Here is a 23,858-nt window from a genome sequence, read left to right on the forward strand (position 1 = left end):
TGACTGGACTAAGGATCTTTATGTCCCCCCGATAATATGTTTAAGGATTTAGTTGTCCATTTTAAAAATGTTAAAGGACCCATTTGTATTTTTTAAATTTGTCTCATGGCTTTATTGTCTTTCTTTGTCTCAGGGTGAGGAGCATGACTTAGCTACTCCAACCAACCAGAACCATTCTACCACTTTCACAACTCCAGATGTGGCCCAGCAACAACCTGCTTCACAAGTTGCATCTGTGACCACTACTGCAACCCCTGTAACACAAGGTCAAGTTCCTTTCAAACCTCCAACCAGAGTTCCAGCAAGGCCATCCAACAAAACATTCAGACCGAAACAACCAATTAGAAGGAAGGGTGATGGTAAACAACAAGTTCAGAAGTCACAGCAGCCAAGTGTGGAAGCAGTTGAAGGACCATCTGATGAGACTCTGGCTGCAGCAAGCAGTGGAACTAAAAGGGTGTTTCAGTTCATCCCCACCCCAGGAATCAACAATTCCAAAAAATGATGTTCATATTTTATGAGTCTGATGTAAAAGTTGGATCAAACTTATTTTTGTTTGTTATACACTATGGAATCTTTTTGCCAAAACTATGATGCTAAGGTTGTGAGCCTTTATCAAACTGTATACCATGTTTTGTTAGGATTGTAATCTCTCAAACTTAAACTTTGGTTCAATGTTAAATGATCCAAACTATTTAATGTCTATTTCATTCTAATCCCATCAACATCATATTACATATACCCACCCAACTCCAACATGTTACAGCAACAGCATATCATCATTCATGAAAGGATAACTTAATACAACACTTGTGTTCCAAAGGCATAACTTAAACTGCTTTTTCACTTTTCAGCCAAGTTTGGCAACAACAGAACCCAAAATTACACTAACCACAACAACAATAACATAATACAAATTAACATTCTTCTTCCTCTCTAGATGCACCAGCTTCTTCTCCAAATCAGTGAGTCTCTGTTCCACCACCTTCTTTCCAAGATACAGTTTCAGATCATCAACCTCGTTCTCAGTCATAAACTTGTCCAGAACTCTTACTGTTGAAACATGGTCATCCAGCCATAAGAAGAACTTGCAGTGACTGGGATTTTTCAGCTGCATGTTCATCATGGCAAAACAAAAAATCACCAACTTATAATCAAAATAACTACTTACGCCCGTATAATCAAAATCAATCAAATAAAACCACCAACTTACCTTAAAGAATGGACATCCAAAGAACAATCTATTGGGGTTCGTCGTCGTCCTCGATTTGTACAATATGGCGTACACTCCACATCTACACCTCGGAGCAATGTCGTCTTTCTCCTCTGCAGCTTCCACACATTTTATGGTCGACGGTAGTGGTACGCGTCTTGCGCTGGATGAAGCTCCATCGCTGGCCATTTACCACTCCATAGTATCACCACCCCCAACCTCTCGCACAAATCACAATGGCTATGACGACAGGTTCCATTTGAAGAAATAGGGCACACACCGGAAACGACGTCGTGCGCGTGACCAAGGACTAAAATGTCCCATTACTTTCTCTACTGGCACCACGTCAGCCCCGTTACTACCACCCTGAAGATACGTGCGCATATCCACGCCAGATAGGCGCCAGGTAAACAGAATCCGTTACGTCTTGGAACCCAAATTGAACGGAAGGATCGGTTTGTACGCCGTTTCCACTGGTGAGGGGTCATTTTGTATTTTCCAATCTTGAGGGAGTTAAAAGTCCCAAATTTAAAAGGTCAGGGACGAATTTGTCCTTTACCCCAAATATAATGCACTTTGTTATCAACTCTATGTATAGGTCATTATTAAATATTAACCAAGCTTAAACCGTTACTACATTATTGCATTATAAGCTTTGTTTAAGTCATTTCATCTCATCAGTTGATATAGAAAATTTTATGTACTGAATATTAGATTTTCTTTTTCTAGACATTTAAAACAGTAAATAGCTAATATTTGCTTACGTTGGAAGAAATACATGCGTTGAATGAAAGACAGAGACAGTGTTGACTGTTGACATTGTGGTATATATTTGTGGTGGGGGGAGCGAAGAAGTGAGTGCGTGTAGGCCCGTGCCCCGTTGTTATGCCTATGTGATAATGATAATGAGATTAGAAGAGAAACTAAATAAAATAATTACTAAATTAAAACTTAAAAGAAGGCAATTGGTCACCTTAAAAGAAGAAAATTTCCCCTTCCCCTCTTTCTCGCTTTTTTAATAAAGAATAAGTAATCAATATTTTCCGTTTTTTTATTTATGTTGCATTTAAATTAATATTAATTAATCTTTTATATTTTACTAAAATTTTATTAGTCTCTAAAGTTTTTTTTTTCTAATTTTAGCTATTTATTTATTTGAATATTTCCAACAATACTTTTATACTTGTTTCACTTAATTTTTTATAAAACTTGACAATGTGTCAGATCAAATTTATATTAAAATCGTAATTTGAAAAATAAATACGATTTTTCTTAAAAAAAAAGGTTCTATTTGAAAATTATTTAATATTAATGTTTAAAGTGTATTGTGCAGTAAAATACAAAAAGTAAAATTAAATTGAAATAAGAAAAAGAAACAAAAAACATAATTGAAAATGCTAAAAGTGTAAAAAAATAACAAAATAAAAATAAAAAAACTGAAATTAAAAATTCAAAAAATAAATAAATAAGTAAAACAAAGTAAAGACATAGAAAAATAAATAAGTGAATCAAAGCACTAGAATAAAAATAAATAGAATTAAATTGAAATCAGAAGAAATTAAATAACTGAAGTAAAAAAAAAAAAGAACAATAAATGTTAAAAAAAAAAATAATATAATGAACAAAAAAAAAATTAACTCTAAACATTTACTTGTATTTACGCTGCATGATCTTTTATTGTGTTACTAGGACTAAAATTTTTTATAGAATTTTATGTGACTGTGAAATATTTTAGATTAAAGCCCCTCAATTCTTTTATTTTTTTTTTTATTTTAGATTAAAGTCCCTCAATTTTTCTAAATTTCTCTTAGGGTAAAAAACGTAAACAAGCCAAGGAGAGAACAATTTGACACAAATAAGCTAAAGCAAAATCTGATTCATCAATCAACCAAAGCACATTTCTATGTAGTTCGAATCAATTTGGTTCGAATTCAGTTTCCATGTAATTCGAACCAATTTGGATCAATGCATGAGCAAGTTAGCTCACGGCTTGAGATCATTGAGAAGGTGAAAGATGCTTGTGAGAAGTGGGGGTTCTTTCAAGCAGTCAAACATGACATTCCACAATGTGTTTTGGATGAAATGCTTGATGGGGTGCGCAGATTTCATGAGCAGGATCCTGAGGTGAAGAGAGAATTCTATTCACGTGATATTTCGAGGATGGTGTATTACAACACCAACATGGATTTGTACACAAGTCGTGCGGTTAATTGGAGGGATACACTCTCTTGTGGGAACGTGTTTGCATGAAAAGCAAAGGCTAATGCATGTGGGACCCGAACTTCTAACCGCCTCTTCCGGTATTAAGATTGTTGCGCCTCTGATATCAAATTAAATAAATATTTTGTTGCCATATTAATAATTAGGTGGAAATTCGACTTCACGTAAAATTGATAGTTATTTGATAAAAATTTAGTCAAATCAGTCAAATTATCTAATAGTTTTTCATTTATAAATTGTTTATTTGTTTTGAACTGATCTTATTCTTTTTCTTTTTTAAAATAACACAATATACAAATATTTAATTATCTGTTAAAATTAGAAAATAAATATCATCACTTTTATTTTGATATTAACATTCCTTCTTTTATAAATTCATACCACCATACAATGTAAATTATGTATGAAGTGACATCCTCAAAAATATGAATAGCAATATCATTTTTTTAAAAATTTATACTTAATAGTTTAATTTAACATTACATATTATGCATATGCATGACCTTCCGAACAAAGTGAATAGATTATAATAAAAATCTATATTAAAATATCAATTTTAAATTTAAATAATATAACTTTAATTCACAATTATGTTAAAATCAATATTTTTAAGTTTTAGTAGGTTAATAAAAAAGAACATCGCGTATTATATTCAAAAAATTATATATATGTTATATATCGCGTTATTTTCTATTGATTAAATCATTATATATTTTTTTTCTCTTGCATTTGGGAAGTTATAATGCATGTTATAAAATTTATTCTTATCTTATGCATAGAATGAATTATTAATTAAACTTATAATGGCTTAAAATCTAGCATTACAAACACGACAACATTATGTTACTATAATTCACTTTTACAACTACTCAAATAAAATTTTCCATTTGATTTGTGTGTTTTTTATTTTTTTTCTTTCATAAAAAAAATTAAAATAACATGAGATGATTATTTGTAATTTTGATTTTTTTTTCAACTAAATACTATTTCACCTAATTTTTCTTTAGAAATACATTTTTTTATTCTGCAGTGTTATAAGTTCATTTCAAAAAATAAAATAACTAAATGTTATAAAGTATAAATTTTTTATTTAACAATGACTTTGATGAAAAATGATAAGAATGAAAAGTTATTATTGGTTGTTTGTAGAGTGTTAGTTGATGATGTGTGTATATATGTAAAATCTTCCATTCAAATCTTAAGAGAGTAAAAAAATCTTTTATATTATTTTTAGAAAAGTACGACCAACAAATTACGAGTAGTCAAAGAGGCTAATCCTAATATTCTAAACATAACAGGCACAGGGAGAAGGACAGGAGAGGAGAGGGACAGGGGGTGCAATTCCATACTCTTTGAAATTTTGGAGTATCTTTTTAAGAAATTAGAAAAAATGTTAGTATTTATGATTATTTTGTGTTTTTTTATTTAAAATTTGTTTGAGTTAGTATTAAATTTTATATTGGATCCATTTGGATTTATAGTCAGGTTGGATTTATTATACTTTTTTATTATTTTTTTTTGTGACTATTATACTTTTTTATTAATATTACTCATATTAAATTATTATAATATTTAATAAAATATTATAATATTATAATTAAAAAAATAAAAAATTTAAAAAATTTAAAAATCAAAACATATTTTTAGTATTAATTTTAAAAGACTAAAAAAATATCCTTTAAAATTAAAATGATTTAATTTTAATTTAAAATTTATTTAATTAAAAAGACAAAATATTCTTTTAGTATTAATATTATTTAAATATATTAAAAAAAAGACCAAAATAATATTTATTTTGTGTAAGCATATTAAAAGGGAAAAAAAACTCTATGCTATTAATTACTTAAAAATATTTATGAATTTAACTTTGATTTTAAAAATTTAAATTTATATGTATACTATATAACATAAAATAAATATTTCGTATAAGAGAATAAATTTAATTATTGTTCTTCTTTCTGATTTTAAAAATTAATTATCTTAAGCATTTTGTATTTTAATTTTAATTATTTATATTTAGTTCATTCCATTACACTCAAAAAATATTCTTAAACTTATTATTGAAATTTAAAAAAAATTAATATAATTTAAATAATTTATATGCATAATTTAATTAAATAGACTTAACTCTCTAATATTTTTTAAAGAGGACAAAATACAAGATTGAGACAAAAATATCTTTTTAAAAAGAAATCTAGGAATTATTATTAACTTTATTGAAAAAATAAAAAACTTTAAATTTCACAAAATATCTTTTTTAGAGTTTGGGATTCGACCTAAACTAATTATCCTATATATTAAAAATAAAAATATAAATTTATATAATTTTTACTTAACCTTGATCGAACTTTAACCATCATTCACATTTTTTTATTCTTATTTTTTTCTTTTGCAAATTTTTTTTCTTTTTTTTAAAAAAATCTAATTCTAATTTGATATTCAAATCAATGCAAACTGATATGATCGGTCCAGGTTTAATTATAAAAACATATTTACACCCTAACTTCATGAGTTAAATATCAGAAGCAACAACTCTAGTTATAAATCTGACGATAATTTAATACTATTCTGCTCTTTGATTTGTGACTACTTATTTAAAATTATTTTTAAATTTAGTTTTAACTATAAAAATATAAAATTAAATTTAAATAATAACCTAAAATTGATTTAAAATAACACTTTAAAAAAATATTAATTCTGTTCCTAATATATATTTATATATATCCTAATTAAATGGTATGTTATAATATAGTTAATTTTTAAAATCATGATGTTATAGATAAAAAAAAGTAATATACATGATAAGTTTTATGAAATGAATTATAATATTAAATAAATAATTAAAATAAATAAAATTTAAAATTATTAATTAATTAAAACATAAAAGTAAATCTTAAAAAATAAAAATATACCACTACAATTTAGATTGTATTGTAATGAGTTTATGAAATTCTAAAACAAAATAAATCTTAAAGATAAAAAAAAATTGTTATGGAAAACAATAATTTTTTTTTATTTTATTTCAATAAAAAAATTAAGACTAATAAAACACTAATTAAAAAAAAACGTTGCTTAATAGGTAAAGATATATTTTATGATTATTTTATGGTTTTTATTTAAAAGTATAATTTTATGTTAGTGTTAATTTTTTAAATATTAATTTTTAAAAAAAATATAATTTATTGGCATTAATTATTTGATGATATTATTAATATATAATAAAGATTCTATTAATAGAATACTTATTAAAAAATTGTGCCAACACACATTACAATATTGATAAGTAGGGTTCACACTCCAATAAGTAATAAGTATTCTATATAATAAAGGTTCTATTTTTAGAATACTTATTCAAAACTCCAAAAATAAGGATAGTAATAGTAATCCTAATTACAATATCACCGCCGGGTTCACACTCCAATAAGTAGGGTCCTCCAATCTCAATTAACAACTTGGGCACATAGCAACTTCTCCCACACTCGCTCATTTCTTCTCTTGTCATATGGATCGTGGCGATAAGAAGAGTTCTTCTATTTCTAACAATGATTTTGCATACTCCGTCTCTCACCCTCCTTCTACCACCACCACCACCACCCCCACCAGAAATTCCCCAACCAGTCCTGTTAACCTGGGTAATCTGGGATATAACTTACCTTCATCATCATCATCTTCATCTTCTTCTTCCAACGTCGCCACTTCCTCCCAATCCACATCCACCGGTGATCTCTCCTATTCCAGAGCACCACAGCACCCATGACTTGTTCTCTTCCCTTGCGCCACACCTGCACTCTCCATTAACTTTCTCACCCTTTTTCCTTCCACTTACTATCTCGCTCCTCATCAAAACCATGGTAGTCGTTTTTGCACCCAAACCTTCTCTTTTGGTGCTAACCTCCTTTGGCCCGGAGAGGAACCACCTGTGCCTTTTACTGCGACTGCTTGTCATCCCCAACACCACATTAGTCATCCCCTCGCTTGCTTATCGCTACTGTCAACAACAATAACAACAAGAAACAAAGCTTCTAACAAAGGTCCTTATTCCTCTCTCTCTCTCTCTCTCTCTCTCTCTCTCTCTTCTATTTAGTTATATTGATAAACTGATGATGATGGCGTTTTATGCTTTGCGGGTATCACTACTGAAAATACTCCCACGGGATGCAAATGGTAAAGATCTTATTATTTCTGTTTTCATTTTTATCTAAATCAGTAAATACTAATATGAACAGAAGGAGTAGAAGGAGGCTATGGCCATCAAATACTAATAACAACCCTGCAGCCAAGGCTTAGCATAGATGCCATATTCAATGTTGCACCTGCATGTTATATCTTTCACTTTTACACTTTGTTTGGAACAGCTGATTTTGGAAGGAAGGAAAATGAATAGAGAGAAAATGGATGAAAAAGCTAATTTTTCTTTGTTTAAATTAGAGTGAAAAATGGGTGGAAAACAAAAACATAAGTGTGGGATCATATAAATTTTTTCTTCTCCTTATTGGGATGAAAACTGAAAAAGGAGAGTAAACAATGTTAAATTTCATATTTACCCTTTCAATAACAAAAAATAAAATCTCTAACTCAAAATCTCTAACTCACTTTCATTTTTTCTTCTAGTTGGTGTTTTATTATATGTATTTGTCTGAAAAATAAATATTTAACTTTTTGTTTATGACATTTAAAATTTTAAAAAATCATTTAAAAGATTTTTTTATTGAAAAAATAATTCAAATATATTAATAAGTTATAATTTATATATAATATATGTAAAAATAATAATGTAATTTTACTCTATTATAATTTTTTTTTTCATTTATTTTTTTTACATCCAAATAATATACAAAAAAATCTATTTTTTCTTTTATTTTTTTTATTTTTTTTCTTCTTATTTTCCATCAAACATCCAAACAAGTGTTAATATAATATAGTTAAAATATAGAGTGCTTGAATATAACCAAGGTTCAACGTTTGGTTATTAATAAGGATGTATACACATGAAAATTGAAATTGGTGAGTTGGCATCTTTGGGGAGATCCATTGATGTATACATACGCCATGTGGAATAAATATCAATATGAAAGCATCTTCAATTTGATTGACTTTATTCGAATTGAAAGTCGATTTACTTTTTGGGGATTTCCTTTCATAATATCTATAGAAACGCTACCTTATTTTTAGTATAACTCGTATATTAACTGTTGCGTGTAACTTTGTTTATCTTCTCCAATAACATATTTATTAGCTCGTAAATAACGTATATAACGGCCAAATTAAAATATTCACGCCGTCAAAGTATTATTATTATTTTAAAAAATATAGGTATCAACATATTATTGCCAATTTATTGTCAATAATGATTAATTATTATATTTTAACTATATATATAAAGAGACACATCTAAAAAATATATTTATAAAAATACTTCTATTAATAAAAAAAATATTTTTATTAGACACATCTACAACGACACTTCTATTAAATATAGTTATAAATAAGAGTTGACAGATGTTGATAACATAGCAAAATTATTATTTAAAAAAATATAAATACCAACATATTATCTACCAACTTATTGCCAACAATGATATGCTGGTTGAATGCATGTAAGTACTTTCACAGTTTTACTTTATTATTTATTTGTCCATAACCTGAAAAATCCCTGCCAATTAACATCTCATTTACTTAATGAATTATTTGAACTGTTTTCAGCTAGATCATCATAATAATGCTGGGGATCTCATCACCTGCGTGCCTGCTGAATAATTTACTGGAGTTGAACTTGCTGTTATCTCAGCTTTTATTTTTTTTTTCTTTTTTCCAATAATAATAAAGTGCTACATGAAGTAATCTGGTCTGAAACTATATCTCCTATTTACTCCATGTTATTATTGTGATTATGATGAGTATTAGTGCATATCTATATATTTTTAGTATTAAATGTAATTAATTAAAATAAAAAAAGATAAAATCTTTTATACATAAAAATTATAAAAATTACATTTTTTTATTATTATCATTATATTTATGTTTTTCTTCAAATTTAAAATTGACCTATGATACGCGATATATTGACGACTTTGTCCTTATTTTTTTTAAATACTTTTAAATATATTAATATATTAATTTTTTAATAATTTTAAACCGTTAATTTTAATTATAAAAAATATATAATATATATAATTAAGATTATAGTCTATCAATACATTTAAAAGTTTTTTATAATTTGCACCATCTAAGGAAACAAAACCTATCACGTTGATTTGATTGGTGGGCCACGATGTACGTGTTCGGTGATTGTTTTTTGTTTCTATTATGTATTTATTTTATGATTATATATTTATATTCCGATGTCGGACGTAATTTAAAAAAAAATATGCTTTTTACAAACAATAAAGCTTTATTTAGTTGAAAAAATAAAAAAAAAGAAAAAAATAAATTAAATAAAATTTTAATTTTCTTAAATATATTTAAATAAAAAATAATATATAATATTATAAAAAAAACAGTTTTAGTCTTACATATTTTAAAATATATTAAAAACAAAGAATAATATTATTAGAATATTAATACTAAGTACATTTTTTTTATCCATTTTTTATCTATTATTAAAAAAAAATTTTAGTAGGTCTCACTTATTTTTTTACATTATTCATTTTTTTTCTTTTTTTTTTGCCATTCAACCAAACAAACAAAGAAAAAAAAATTCAATTTTTTTCTCTTTTATTTTCTTCCTCCTATTTTCACTTCAAACAGGCTCTTAAAAAATTTTCATGTTATTTGATATGTTATACCAAAAGCCCATGTGTTAGATAAATGCCTTTTGAATTTTTCTTCTAGATATTTTTAAACATAATTAATAAAGACCACTTGGGCTATTGATCATTAATGAAATCAAAATTGTCACAAAAAAAAAATAATGAAATCAAAATGTGTACGATATATCATCAAATATAACTACAATGTAACTTTTGTAAGAAATTTTTACTTATCCGCAGTAAAATATCAATACCAATTCCTTCAAGACAAATATAAAACATCTGAAATAAGAAACAGTCACTTAAAATTGAATCGACAAAGCAAAAACATTTGGCATTGGATAAAATTTCGTAATGTTTTCATAATCACCTTTTTTTTTGTTTACCTAATGTTATTGGCCAAGTTATGTGCGATTCCTCATTGTTAGAACAATATATATATATATCAAAATTAATTACTAAAATTAATTATTAGTATAAAATATATATTAAAATATAAATATATATTATAAATAAATTAAATTATACATATATTTATATACTTGAGAATTAATTTTAGTATATAAATAATATCTTTGTTGTTCGAATACACTACTTCCATTGATTTACGTATTGGCAATCGGCCTTCGGCCTGCTAATACCATTTTTTTTGGGTTTGGCCAGCTAACACCATTAGATTTATAAACGCTGTTTTATTTAATATTGAAGGCCCAAAACCCAAAACATAACTTTAGTGTCCCAAATATGCTGGTTTCGTCTGGAAGTTGGAAAAAAAAATTTTTATTTGGGTTTTTTTGGTTGCCTCCTGGAAGTATTTGATTATTAATTTCAACATTTTTGGAGTTATTATAATTTTGTTTTCAAAAATCAATATTAATTGATGTAATAAAAGCCGAACTTATGTTTGCAGCTTTAGAAAGTCATACTCAAGCCTATGCTCTTTTAATCTCACTCAAAAGCATCATGGTAATAATGAGAAAAATTTTAAAATATTTTTGAAACACTCGTATTTCACTATGGTTGATTTTAATTAATATATTATATATATTTTTTATAATAAAAATTAATAATTAAAATAATTAAAATATTAATATTTTAAAAATATTTAAAATTTTTTAATATTATACGATATTTTTTTTCCAAAAAAGTATAATATAATGAAAACAAAAAGAACATATGAGTTGCAAGACATGTTTTTACACTACTGCTAGAAAATTAATTATTATAGACGAATATTTCTGATGAATTTTATCCCATAAAAATACAGACGAAATTTTAGAGAGATTTTTTGTCGAAAAACAAAAAAAAAATGAATTAGCATAAATTACAGACAGAAAAGAGAATCTATCTATAATTCTATCGAAAAAATTAATTTTTTTATGGAAAATGGTTACAGACGGAAAATTCATCTGTAATTAAATAGACAAAACACTGCATTTTATTAAACCTAATTCTACCCCCACTCTTTCGAGCTCCATTCACACTCCACTCAACTAAAACGAGCTTCTTCCTCTCTCCTTCCACGAGCTTCTTCTTTCGCCGCTGCCACCGCCGCTTGCGTCGCGTCTCCTCATCGCACGAGTTTCAATCACATCCAATTAGAATCAATTCAACAATGGTCGTCGTGGCTTCCCCTTCCTCCAGAAAGCAGACACCGTCCTCCTCTTGCTCCTTTTCCTACCCCTTCGCTTCATACACCGCTGCCAATTTTGCTCCCAGAGCCTCCCCCTCGTCCTCACGCGCTTCTTCTCCTCCTTTGGCCACCATCGGCGTTTTTCTTCCACCTCTTCGCCACCGTGTCCAACATCGTCATCCGTGAGATTCTCCTTGGAGTAACCACCAGGCTCCCCCGGACAACACTCCATGGCTATAAAGAGGTATACTCTGATTTTATGATTCTGTTGTTTAGGGCTCACTTTTTCTATGCCAATTTTAGGTTTATCAATCTTTCTTTTCAGTTTCTATCTTCTCAAAACAATTTAGGGTTTTATTACAGAGACAGAGATGGCAAGCTTTCTATGAAGGAACTCCAATCCTCTGATTTCATTAGATGAATATATGAATATTCGCTTGCTGTTATTGATTTTATTTATAAGTCTAAGTTATAATTAATTTCCATTAGATGGACGGTTTTTAAGTTTCTTATTGGTTTTCTTAGCCAACCATATATCTATCTTGGTTTGGTGCTATTGATAGTGATTGAGTGTGATCTAAGTGTTAAAATTATGGATCTGATTCAATTGTTATTCACCTCGTTCTTCTTGTGCTAATAAGATTTTTGTGCTTTTCATTTAGTTAGGTCGGAATTTTGCAGAGCATACTCTTTTGGTGCGGTCGACTTCAGCTGGAAGACTGGCAGTTTTGGTTCGCTCTACGGCAGCAGTAATACCTCTGCATTCCATAATGAAGTATATATTTGAATGCATCAAATGAACTGTCTCCAAAAAAATTGAATCTTATAATCTTTATACTGGTGCTGATTTCGTAATTCATAAAGTATGTGCTTTGAAGCCGATTCATCTTTTATTTTGCAGTTGGATATGCTACAAGAGGAGAATGAGGTTATATTAGAAAGGTGGCGCTCTTCTGGCCTAACAAAGTTGGTTTTAAACTCAAATTATGTGATATTTAACATATCTGCTTGATTATATTGACATTTAAGAGTTGTAGAGGAAAAATGCCAATAAGTGGAGGCCAGAGTTAGGGAGCTTGATAAATAGGTGAGGGTTTTCCCTCCTCTTCTCCTTTTTCCAAACAAAAAAAAAAAAGATATTAACTGAGCTTTGAAACCTAACAATATTAATGTATAATACCATTATTTATATTAATGTATATCTGAGTTTAATTTTTCATTTGCTTAATACTTACCAATAGAAACTGCTTTACTCCTTGTGCTGCCTTGGGTGATTTTTCGTGTCCTTCTTCATTTTAATTTTGGCAGGTTGCTTCTCTTAAAAAAGGTGTATCCCTAGAAACCAAACTTCTGAGCAGGTAAGTTCTGGTGTCAGTTTATCTTTGAAATTTGTCAGGTTATATGATGACAAACACAATTCAATTAAGTTCACAAGGTCAAAAACCGACTTTGGAATATCTCCATGAATTTTGTTGCCGCATAAATTTAAGTGCATCAAGGAATAAGATGAGATTGCACTTAGATTTCATGTGAATTGGTTACGTGAAAGGTCTAAATGTTTTAAAAGCGGCAAAGATAAACACCAAGAAGAAATTATCACATTTAAATAGCAGTTGATTGTTACATGCTTGATGTAGCTTTGTGTAATGTATTGCTTTTTAATAAGATCCATGCACATTTCATTGGTTATTTTGATTTATGTTATTCACAAGACTGGGATATTTATAGAAATTCCTTCTGGAAAGCCATTGTTTACAATCTGGTTCTTATTTTTCTGTCATTTACAAATTTGTTGATTATTTCATGAACTTAGTTTCTTAACTGGAATGCTTGGTGGTAAAAAGTATTTTATAGCAGGAATTTGACATGTTCACTTTCTCTGCAGATTGAACCTATTCGCAATCTTTTTGCTGCTCTTTTCCTAGCCAACATTGGAACGTTGATTCATGTTCATTTTCTCTGGAACCATGTTGACATTCTGGTAGCATCTGGAACTCGTGTTCATTTTCTCTGGAACCATGTTGATTCATGTTCATTTTCACTTCTCAATCGTGCTTCTAATCTTTATCTAGTTGAGATTTGTGCTAAAATGGTTGTGACTATACTGATGAATCCAGTCTTTGATAGTTTAACGATTTCTAATAAAAAACCATCCCTGATGTTCTTATTATATAGTGATTTTGCTTTATCCATTGAACCCAAAAAGGTAGAAATGGTGATATAGATTGATACTTAATTATTACCAGCCAATAGAAATTCTGATATTTTATTAATTTCAGGATAAATTATATTTGCTGCTTCTTGGGACCACTGCTCTTAGTCTGGTACGAAACATTTTTATATATTTGAATTAACAGCTACAGGAATCCGTAACTAATCCATAATTGGGGGTTATAGTCTTGCAGATTTTGAAATGCTGTGAACATGGCAATATGCACATATAGCTGATAAACTTGGTGCAAAGAAATGGATAGGACACTAAAAACTTCTCTGTCTTTCAAAGAGATTGTTCTTTCATTAAAAAAAAAGTTTGAATTGAATGTCAATGTTAGACAAGTTTTGATGTGGAAAAAAATAATCTATTCTTCAATATTGAAGTTTACCAAGACCAAGTATTTAAGTTTGAAAAACATAAAGTATATCATAAGCTGCCATCAGTTTCAATGCTTTGAATTCAATGATACTGCTATTAATTTATTATAAATGCATAATTCCATCAATAATTTTTCAGCTAATTTCTGCAGGTAACAACTCCTTTACTTTGCTAATATGTAGAAACTATAATCAGATATTCAGTCATGTTTTGCTATATTTGTAAAAGTAGTTGTGTTCATGCTTGCTACTTGAATGGTTTGGGTAAAAGATTGGATTTGATAGAATAAGAGAATACTAATGTGGGTGTAAAATAATTTTTTAAACTGACATCTAATTAGGTGTTTTATATAGTTAAAAACAACTTCTTTTTTAGATATTTGGTGTGAAAATGAAATGTTTTTTTTTTCTTTTTTAATTTATCTGTAAGATCTGATTGGATGTAATACATGTGAAAATTAAATTATTATTCCCTAATGTCATCCATTTTCATATCTTTTTGTTTTGTATTAAATTTTTGGATTAATTCTTCCCCCGACCCTGTATTAGTCAAGGGACATGTATTTCTTACAAAAGCTTCTGGATTTGAAAGGAGATGATGGTTTCAGAATGAATGAAGTGCTTGTGTCATTGTGGCACATAATGGGTTTGTGGCCCTTAGCCTATAGCATGCTGCTACTTCTTATAGGAAGGAGGTATTTCACTCTAAATCTGATATTCCCTAAAAAATTAACATGGTTTGTTAATGTTATTGCACTCTAATTGCAATGTTAATTCTGTTATTACTTTGCATACTCTTGCAATGTTGACTATGATGTTTTACAGCTCAAAAAGTAAAGTTCCTGTTTGGCCTTTCCTTTTACTTTCATGTTTTGGCGGTGCATATGCACTTCTTCCTTATTTCATACTTTAGAATCCACCAGCACCTCCGATTGAAGAAATTGAGCTTAAATCATGGCCATTGATCTTTCTTGAATCAAAAGTAACTGCAGTGGTAAGCACTCATCTTAGTTTCATCTTGAAAATTGTTGCAGACAGATACTTGAAATTTAATCAAAAGTAACTGCAGTGGTAACAATTCCTTTTTTGTTCTTTTTTCTAGTAATTGTCTTATTTGTTGTCTTAGTGTAGATCAGATATAGTAAGGTGGACATCCTTTGCTCAGAAAGTGGGAAGCAGCAAATAATTTTGATAGACCAAGAATCTCAAGAAGAAAGTATATTGTCACCATTACTAAGAAACTCAAGAAAGAATGAAGCTAACCATAAATTATGATATTGAATCTTGATGAGTCCACTAGTAGTTACTTGTCATCTAATGTATTTAGATTGTATTATTGCATGGAAACAATTGCTTCTTATTATAAAGAAAGCACTTTGTAACCACTCATGTGTTTTTCTATTTGTACCATCAATAAAAATTTGTATTTATTAAATTTATATTTATTTTGTATGAAAACAAGTTTATTTTGCAATTGAAAAAATCTAAAAAAAAAAATCTATTTTACCTTACTCACGGATTTACAAACGGATTTTCTGTCTATAATTAGAGTGTGGGATGATTTTCTAAGGTTCAAATTACAGACAAAAAATTTGTCGAAAAATCCGTCTGTAATTATAGACGAAAAATTCATCTGTAATTACAGACGAAAAATCTGCCAAAAATTCGTCGGAAAGTTCGGCGTCTCAGGAAAATGGATGGAGAATTTGCAGAGGAAAATCCGTCGGTAACAAAAAATCCGTCTGTAATAAAGACTAAATCTGTCTGTATTAATCCATTTTCTAGTTGTGTTATGGATGTCAATTGGATAGGACGGAGCGAGAGATACCTTTCTACTTTCCATTCTCGTCCTCAGATTTGCTTCATATCCCCATTTTCATTGTCTGTTGTGGGAGAATATTGTTCTCCATCTTCATTTTTTATAGGGTCCTATTTCCTGCTGGGACTTCATTCTTCATCTCTCTAATAATTCTGACTAATTATTAATTTTCATAGGAATAGAGCTGAAAGTATCTATCCTATATAAAATCAGTAAGATTTTATATAAAAGTCTAAACGATAAGATGATGACTTGTGGGAGACGTGGTAGTAGAAAGGAGAATGAACACGACGATAGAGTTGTGGAAAGGAACGCAACGAATATAGAGAACGACGCGGAGAAGGTGATAAAACGGTGAGGGGTGACAAAGCGGTGAGATGGGAGAGTGGCGAGGCTGTAGAGAGGTTGGATAGAGTATGAACGATGCTAGGGATCTATGAATTGAAAAAGGGCTATGCAAATGAGGATTAGAAAAATTTGGTCTCTCTTTCTCTCTCTAACATATATGAGATATAAACTATTAAAGACAATTAAGTAAATTTATAAATTTAAAAATTAGCGGGACGAGATGAAATTCCTGCTAGTTCGAGTGCCTGCTTCAAGGAAATTTTGCCCCATCTCTATTTCCGCAAAAAAAATTTACAATTAAATCCCTATTCGAAGTACTGTTTGCAAAAATTTCTGTCTCATCCAATCTTTTCATGTCATATACAGTAGTCTCGTGCACAAGCATGTAGGGCATCCCATATTAACGTAAAGTTAATCAAGTTAGTTGGGAGAATATAGTTTGTTGTTAAATTAATTAAAAGTTACTAATTTGGAGCTATTTGCTGTGATAATATAGCTTAGTGAAGTATATATATAATTCATTAAACACTGAATTCCATAACCAATTTTTATTTTTTTTCTCAATCAAAAATCACTCCTATGTTATACAACTGCCATATGAATGTTCGCATTAGACTTTTATGGAGAAAAAATAGTTGCAACAACACTCGAGAAAAGAATATAAAATCTACAAATTCTTCGAACGATGTGGCAATAGATTTGAAATTGAACTCTCGTTTGAACTAACATATAATTCAATTTACCAACACCTTACATCACGTGAGAGGTGAGGCTAATTACAACCTTGGCCAGCATTAGCACGTGCGATATGCCAATATAAAAAAAAAATTGTTACTTGATGCAGAGACCAGAGAGAGATAAATCTCAATCTTGTAACACTCATTATTGTCACAGTGTCACAACCACAATGATTGTCGCCGGGGCCGGAAATCCCGCAATCAACGACCGCTTGAGACGATTGAAGGCTTTTGATGAATCTAAAGCCGGAGTCAAAGGCCTCGTTGACTCCGGCATCACCAAACTCCCACAAATCTTCATTCGCTCCCCGGAAGAGCTTACCGCCGGCGACCCATCTCCGGGAGAACGGACACCGACCCAGTTCAGGATCCCAGTCATCGACCTCAAGGATATCTCCGGAGACCGCGCCGGAGTAGTGGCGGGCGTAAGACATGCGGCGGAGACGGTGGGGTTTTTCCAGGTGGTGAATCACGGGATCCCCGTGAAGCTTCTGGAAGAGACGCTGACAGCGGCGCGTGAGTTTCACGAGCTGGCACAGGAGGTGAAAGGAGAGTACTACACAAGGGAGATGACGAAGAAAGTGAAGTATGTTAGCAACTTTGATTTGTATCAATCAAAATATGCTAATTGGAGAGACACACTGTTCTGTGTTATGGGCCCTGAACCCCTTGATCCTCAAGAACTGCCTCCCCCATGCAGGTAGGTAATTACTGATTAATCTTGTATCCTATGGATTTAATTAGTAATTAATTCACTCAAAAGTTGGTAAACTAACTTTTTTTTTTGTTTCCATGGTATGAGGTTAAGTAGTAATTTGTTGTGAATTTGGAGTCTATTTAAAGGTTTTTATTGGCATAGTTTGTTGTATGCACAAGATGAGATTTAGTGCATGTTTGGGCGCCATTATTTTGTTAAAAAAAAATCTTTTTTCAATGAAAAAAGATTTTTTTTATTTTTTAACGTGTTTGACAAATTTCTAGTAGTAAAAGTAAAAACACTAGTAAAATAAAAAAAAAAAGATCCTTTTTGAGAAGCTGCAATTTACATCTTTTTTTAAAAAAAATTTTTCCTTAAAAAAAGATGTTTTTCATGTAATAAATAAACAAAAAAGTACTTTTATATTGTTATACCCAAACATAATTGATAGATAAAAAGACCTTTTTATATGAGATATCCAAACATAAAATTATTTTTACTTCTTTATAAGATCTTTTAAAAAAAGATAATTCGAAAAAAGATCTTTTCTTAGAAGCTCACCCAAACAAGCCCTTAATTCAAATTCTCAACATTTGTTTCAGCGGATAAGTAACCTGACTACTCGACCAATTCAAATTGGTTATAAACTAACTTTTAGTTAGTTAATCTTAAGAAATTTAATATTTAAATTTATAATTTATAATTTATAAATAAAATGATTTAAAAGGTGGAAACTCAAGTGAAGTCGATTTCACGTAAAGTTGATAGTCAAGAGTCGTTAGATAAAAATTTAGTCAAATCAATCAAACTATCTAACAACTCTTAGCTACTACACCTGAATTTCCACCGATTTAAAAACGTTAGCTGATGTTGGTTAAAAAAATTAGTTACGTAACATCAATCTTAATTCAGAGTACATAACTACGTAGTTTAATTTGCAGGGAAGTGACAATGGAATATTCAAGGCAAGTGAAGGGTTTGGGGAAGGTGTTATTTGAATTGCTATCAGAAGCACTTGGACTTAAGCCTGAGCATCTTGCAAGCTTGGATTGTGCAAAAGGACACTCAATTTTATACCATTATTACCCACCATGTCCTGAGCCAGAACTCACCATGGGAACTACCAGACACTCTGATCCCGATTTCCTAACTCTTCTGCTTCAAGATCACATTGGTGGCCTCCAAGTTTTGACCCCAAATGGTTGGATTGATGTGCCTCCTCTTCATGGAGCTATAGTAGTCAACATTGGAGATTTGCTACAAGTAAGTCCAATTCTTTTAAATTGAGTTGAAAATGCATGATTAGACTAGTGCTATAATATGATACATACTACAGCTAATGTCCAACGACAAATTCAAGAGTGTGGAGCACCGTGTACTTGCAAATCATGTAGGGCCAAGAGTATCAGTGGCATGCTTTTTCACTCTTCATCTTCACCAAACAAGAAGAATGTATGGCCCCATCAAGGAACTCTTGTCCGAGGATAACCCTCCAGTGTATAGGGATACATCACTCAAAGACTTCATTGCTTACTATGATAGCAAGGGCCTGCTCGACCATGGCAATTCAGCTCTTTCCCATTTTAAGTTAATGGGTTAATTATGGCATGGAATTCCACTTAGATCAATACTTCATACTCATAAATAGCTCCTAACTTGGGACATAAATAAAATTATGCATGTTAAATTTTGACATACAAAGGAGAATTTGGGTCATATTTTGTAGTTGAAAGAAGAGTTGTCGTGACTAAAATTATGAAATTTTACTACCACTAGAATAATGACTGTTCACTATTTTGAGTAATTTTTTTTATTTTGATGTTTGAGAAAATGATGAATTTAACAAGGATATCAATAATAAAAAACGCTCATTTTAAGAAGGATATGAAAGTAATTGAAGAAAAGTACGTACTATATCACTAAGAAATAGAGTGGGCATAACTTTATTGAATTTTGGCCAGCATGTAATCAGCGGAGAAATGTGAGCCATTGGATGAAATCTCACATCAATTTCACACCATTAAATCATCATTGATGGCTATTTGATTGCTACCAATCGCAAAAGTTACTGGCTCCCTAGCATTGCTCTTAAATCATATTTTCATTGAACTCAATTTAATTTTGACAAAATTAATTTTAAAATAAAAATATATTTTGGTCTTCAAACACCTAAATTTGGTTAATTTTATGACATTGAAATTTGTTAGAGAATAGCATTGTCTATATTTATATAGTATATCTGTACATTAATTGTATGATTCTATGTCTTTATTATTTTGATTCATTTAGGACTTATAAATACCCCTTGTATATTGTACCTTTTATCACACTCAATAATACACTTTTCAGATCACTCTCTAAATCTCTTATTTCTAACATGGTATCAATAGCCTAAGTTTTTTTTTTTCAATGAGTTTTTGTTCATAGCTTTTTCTCATCTGACCGTGCCTGTTTCCTCTCGTTTTTCGATATGTTTTCGACGCTTTGGTTCGTCACCTCCGGCATCATCGTGTTCCTCTCTTCGTCAGCTTTCCAACGCTGCCAAGATCGCCGCCATCAGCCACCAGACGCGCCGTCACGCGCCGCCGGAATTTTGCTGTCCGCCTCCATTGTTTCTCCTTCAGAAGGTTCAGCAGCCGTTGGATCTCGGCTCCGATCGGACGATTCTCGCACTCCCACATGTCGCGATGCGAGCCCTCCTCGCCCTCTAGCCTTTCAGCAGCCATTGATCTCGGTGCAGATCCAACGCTCCTGGTGCTGCCACATGTCGCAATGAAGCTATCCTTGGGCGACCCGCGAATGCCTGATCCGACTCGCGTTTGACCCGTGCTTCCACCTTTTTGCCAGCGTGTCTCTCTCCCTCCTCTCAGGTGTTGCCACGTGTCATTGTTCGCTAACGTGGCACTGACGTGCTTGCTGACGTGGCGGACAAGTGAGACCCTCTCTAATATTTTTTGGTGAGTTCTTTCCGATTTCGCGCTCTGTTTGCTCGTTTTCTGCTCTGAATTTGCAGTTTTCTTCTTTCTTTTGCTATTTTTTCTATTACTATGGAAAAAATAGATGTTTTTCAGCTTATCCGTGTTATTTTTAATGGCTCCAACTATGCACATTGGGTTAAAACTATGCAAAAATTTCTTAAAGACGCAGATTATGGCGATATATGATGACTGGTGATATTATCTATCCTGTTAAGCCAATTGTGACCGACAACTCTAAAGATGGTACCTCCAAATTCAAGGAGGATGCTGAGAAGGAGAAGGAGTATGTAGAGAAATTAGAATTTATGACATTGAAATTATTTTAGAAGTCCAAAATATCATCTCTTCTCAAAAGCTATTTTGTCAGAAAATAAAATCTTTTAAGATTAGAAGCATTTTGCACTTTCCAACAATGCCTGTTGCCGGCACCGGCGGTGTTTCAACATCTTACAATCGTCTCCAGCAACTGAAGTCCTTCGATGAATCCAAAGCTGGCGTCAAGGGCCTCGTTGACTCTGGCATCACCAAACTCCCACAAATCTTCATCCGCCCTCCGGAAGAACTCGCCGCCGACAACCAGACTCCGTCCCACTTCACGATTCCGGTCATCGACCTCAAGGGTGTCTCCGGAGACCGATCCAAAGTGGTTGCCGCAGTTCGAGAGGCGGCGGAGACGGTGGGGCTGTTCCAAGTGGTGAATCATGGGGTGCCATTGAAGGTGCTGGAAGAAACGCTGACTGCGGCGCGTGAGTTCCACGAGTTGCCACAGGAGGTGAAGGGAGAGTATTACACGAGGGATAAGATGAAGAAGGTGAAGTATGGTAGCAACTTTGATTTGTATCGAACGAGATATGCTAATTGGAGAGACACACTGTTCTGTGTTCTGGGTCCTGATCCTCTTCATCCTCAGGAATTGCCTTTGGTTTGTAGGTTCGTAATATAACTTTGATATTCAGAATAACATTTTGCAATTAATTTATCAAGATTATGTATTTACTTATGGAAACTATTTTTATTCTCGATACTCGAGTTGCATATACTTGATTAGAAGATTATAATATCTAGCGACACTTTGGTCGGAGGGGATCTTATATGCAGCTACTCACAATGGATTAGTTTTTGGTCTGCCGAGCCGAGAGATATTGTGAGGAACCAAGGGAGGATATAAGTAGAAAGTTGTGGGATGTGAACTAATATGATTTAGGAAAATGTGGTTTGATTTAGAGGGAACCAAAATTTTGGGTACTTATGCTGTATAGTTTAGCTATGAAATAAAACTGATTTGCAGGGATGCAATAATGGAGTACTCAAGGCAGATAAAGGTATTGGGGAGCCTTTTATTTGGATTGTTATCAGAAGCACTTGGACTGAACCCTGAATATCTTGAAAGCATAGATTATGCAAAAGGGCATTCAATTCTGTGTCACTATTATCCACCATGTCCTCAGCCTGAACTCACTCTTGGCACTACCAAACACTCAGATCCTGGCTTTCTCACAATTCTGCTCCAAGATCACATTGGTGGCCTACAAGTTTTGTGGCAAAATCAGTGGATCAATGTTCCCCCTGTTCATGCTGCTTTGGTAGTTAACATTGGAGATATGCTACAAGTGAGTCCAATATTTTTCTAGTCTATTAAAATCTCAGTTTTTATAGAGACATGATATTTCATTTCAACCCTATATTTGATCATTTTAAATCTCAATCGTTTGTTCTCTATATGACGTCTGAATCTTCCGTGGAATCAGCCATCGATACAATTATTAAGTTAAGGCACCTACATTACACCTTTTTGACAGGATGTTTAAGCGCTGGACTAACGTTTATGACATGTGAATCCTTTCCAATAGATGCATAATTTATAATGTAACTAGAGCAGAATCATATATCGTGTAATAATCTTAATTTATGTTACCATTTGCAGCTGATATCTAATGACAAATTGAAAAGCGTGGAGCACCGTGTTGTGGCAAACCATAGAGGGCCAAGGGTATCAGTTGCATGCTTCTTCACTCTTGATAACTACCCATCACAAAGAATATATGGCCCCATCAAGGAGTTACTTTCACAAGATAACCCCCCTCTCTATAGGGATACATCATTACAAGATTTTAATGCTTATTACTATAACAAGGGACTTGGTGGCAATTCTGCTCTTTATCATTTTCTGTTGCAAAGGTAAAAAAAAGATATCACTAAATATGGTTTTAAAGAACATAATATAGGGCTCAAACACTTGCTATATCAACACATCATATTCACATTTCTAAAGCTACTTAGAGATTAATGTATGTTGTCCAGAGTAGTATACTTGTTAGAAATAGCAATGTTCATCACTCATGATCATTCTATCTCCAGTCTCCATCAACAAGAATCTATGCCCCCATAAGGGAGCTATTGTCTCAAGATAATCCTTCTCTCTTGATGGGGAAACGTTATTGCAGGATTACAGAGCATACTTTTATGACAAAGCACTTGATGGAAATTCAGCTCTTTACCATTTTAAGTTACACAGATAGATATTAAGCATCATGCACCTGCATCTGAATGATATTAAGCACTGGTCTTATTTTCATTATATTATAGTTATACTATTTTTTTTTTAAATGTCTCCTGAATAAGCATATATATTATTACCATGATGCTATTGAATGATATTAATAGATCATAAGTTTGAGTGTGGCTTTCTAAAGCTGCAAACATCTGCACTGAAGAATTTTTGGCAATTGCTATCAAACAAAATCAAGAACTTGTAAATTTACCCACTGAAGTTCCAACTTAATTCTTGTTTTGCTTTCTTCTTAGTTTCATTTTTTTTATTGTGTCTTGCTAATGTTTAAGCCAAGGATGGGAGAATCCCACTTTCTTTTGT

At 31.4% G+C, this 23,858-nt stretch overlaps 3 protein-coding genes across 3 annotated transcripts; all 3 read left to right on the plus strand.

Moving 5' to 3' along the window:
• Positions 1–11,082: 11,082 nt before the first annotated feature.
• On the plus strand, positions 11,083–15,842 carry LOC140173281 (uncharacterized). Its single transcript, XM_072196124.1, has 8 exons — positions 11,083–11,148; positions 11,655–12,059; positions 12,478–12,564; positions 12,717–12,757; positions 14,095–14,139; positions 15,000–15,102; positions 15,321–15,401; positions 15,539–15,842. The coding sequence occupies exons 1-6, from the start codon at positions 11,083–11,085 to the stop codon at positions 15,004–15,006; spliced, it is 651 nt and encodes a 216-aa protein (XP_072052225.1). The 3' UTR covers positions 15,007–15,102; positions 15,321–15,401; positions 15,539–15,842.
• Positions 15,843–17,168: 1,326 nt separating this feature from the next.
• On the plus strand, positions 17,169–19,799 carry LOC112802796 (1-aminocyclopropane-1-carboxylate oxidase homolog 1). The gene is made up of 3 exons (XM_025846149.3): positions 17,169–18,011; positions 18,950–19,271; positions 19,345–19,799. Exons 1-3 carry the CDS (start codon positions 17,413–17,415, stop codon positions 19,606–19,608), a joined length of 1,185 nt encoding a protein of 394 aa, XP_025701934.1. The 5' UTR covers positions 17,169–17,412; the 3' UTR covers positions 19,609–19,799.
• A 1,325-nt stretch (positions 19,800–21,124) lies between these two features.
• Positions 21,125–23,593, plus strand: LOC112802797 (1-aminocyclopropane-1-carboxylate oxidase homolog 1). Its single transcript, XM_025846150.2, has 3 exons — positions 21,125–21,916; positions 22,275–22,596; positions 22,911–23,593. The coding sequence occupies exons 1-3, from the start codon at positions 21,399–21,401 to the stop codon at positions 23,166–23,168; spliced, it is 1,098 nt and encodes a 365-aa protein (XP_025701935.1). The 5' UTR covers positions 21,125–21,398; the 3' UTR covers positions 23,169–23,593.
• Positions 23,594–23,858: the final 265 nt, after the last annotated feature.

This window comes from Arachis hypogaea, chromosome 5, assembly GCF_003086295.3.
Source record: "Arachis hypogaea cultivar Tifrunner chromosome 5, arahy.Tifrunner.gnm2.J5K5, whole genome shotgun sequence".
Lineage (NCBI taxonomy): Eukaryota > Viridiplantae > Streptophyta > Magnoliopsida > Fabales > Fabaceae > Arachis > Arachis hypogaea.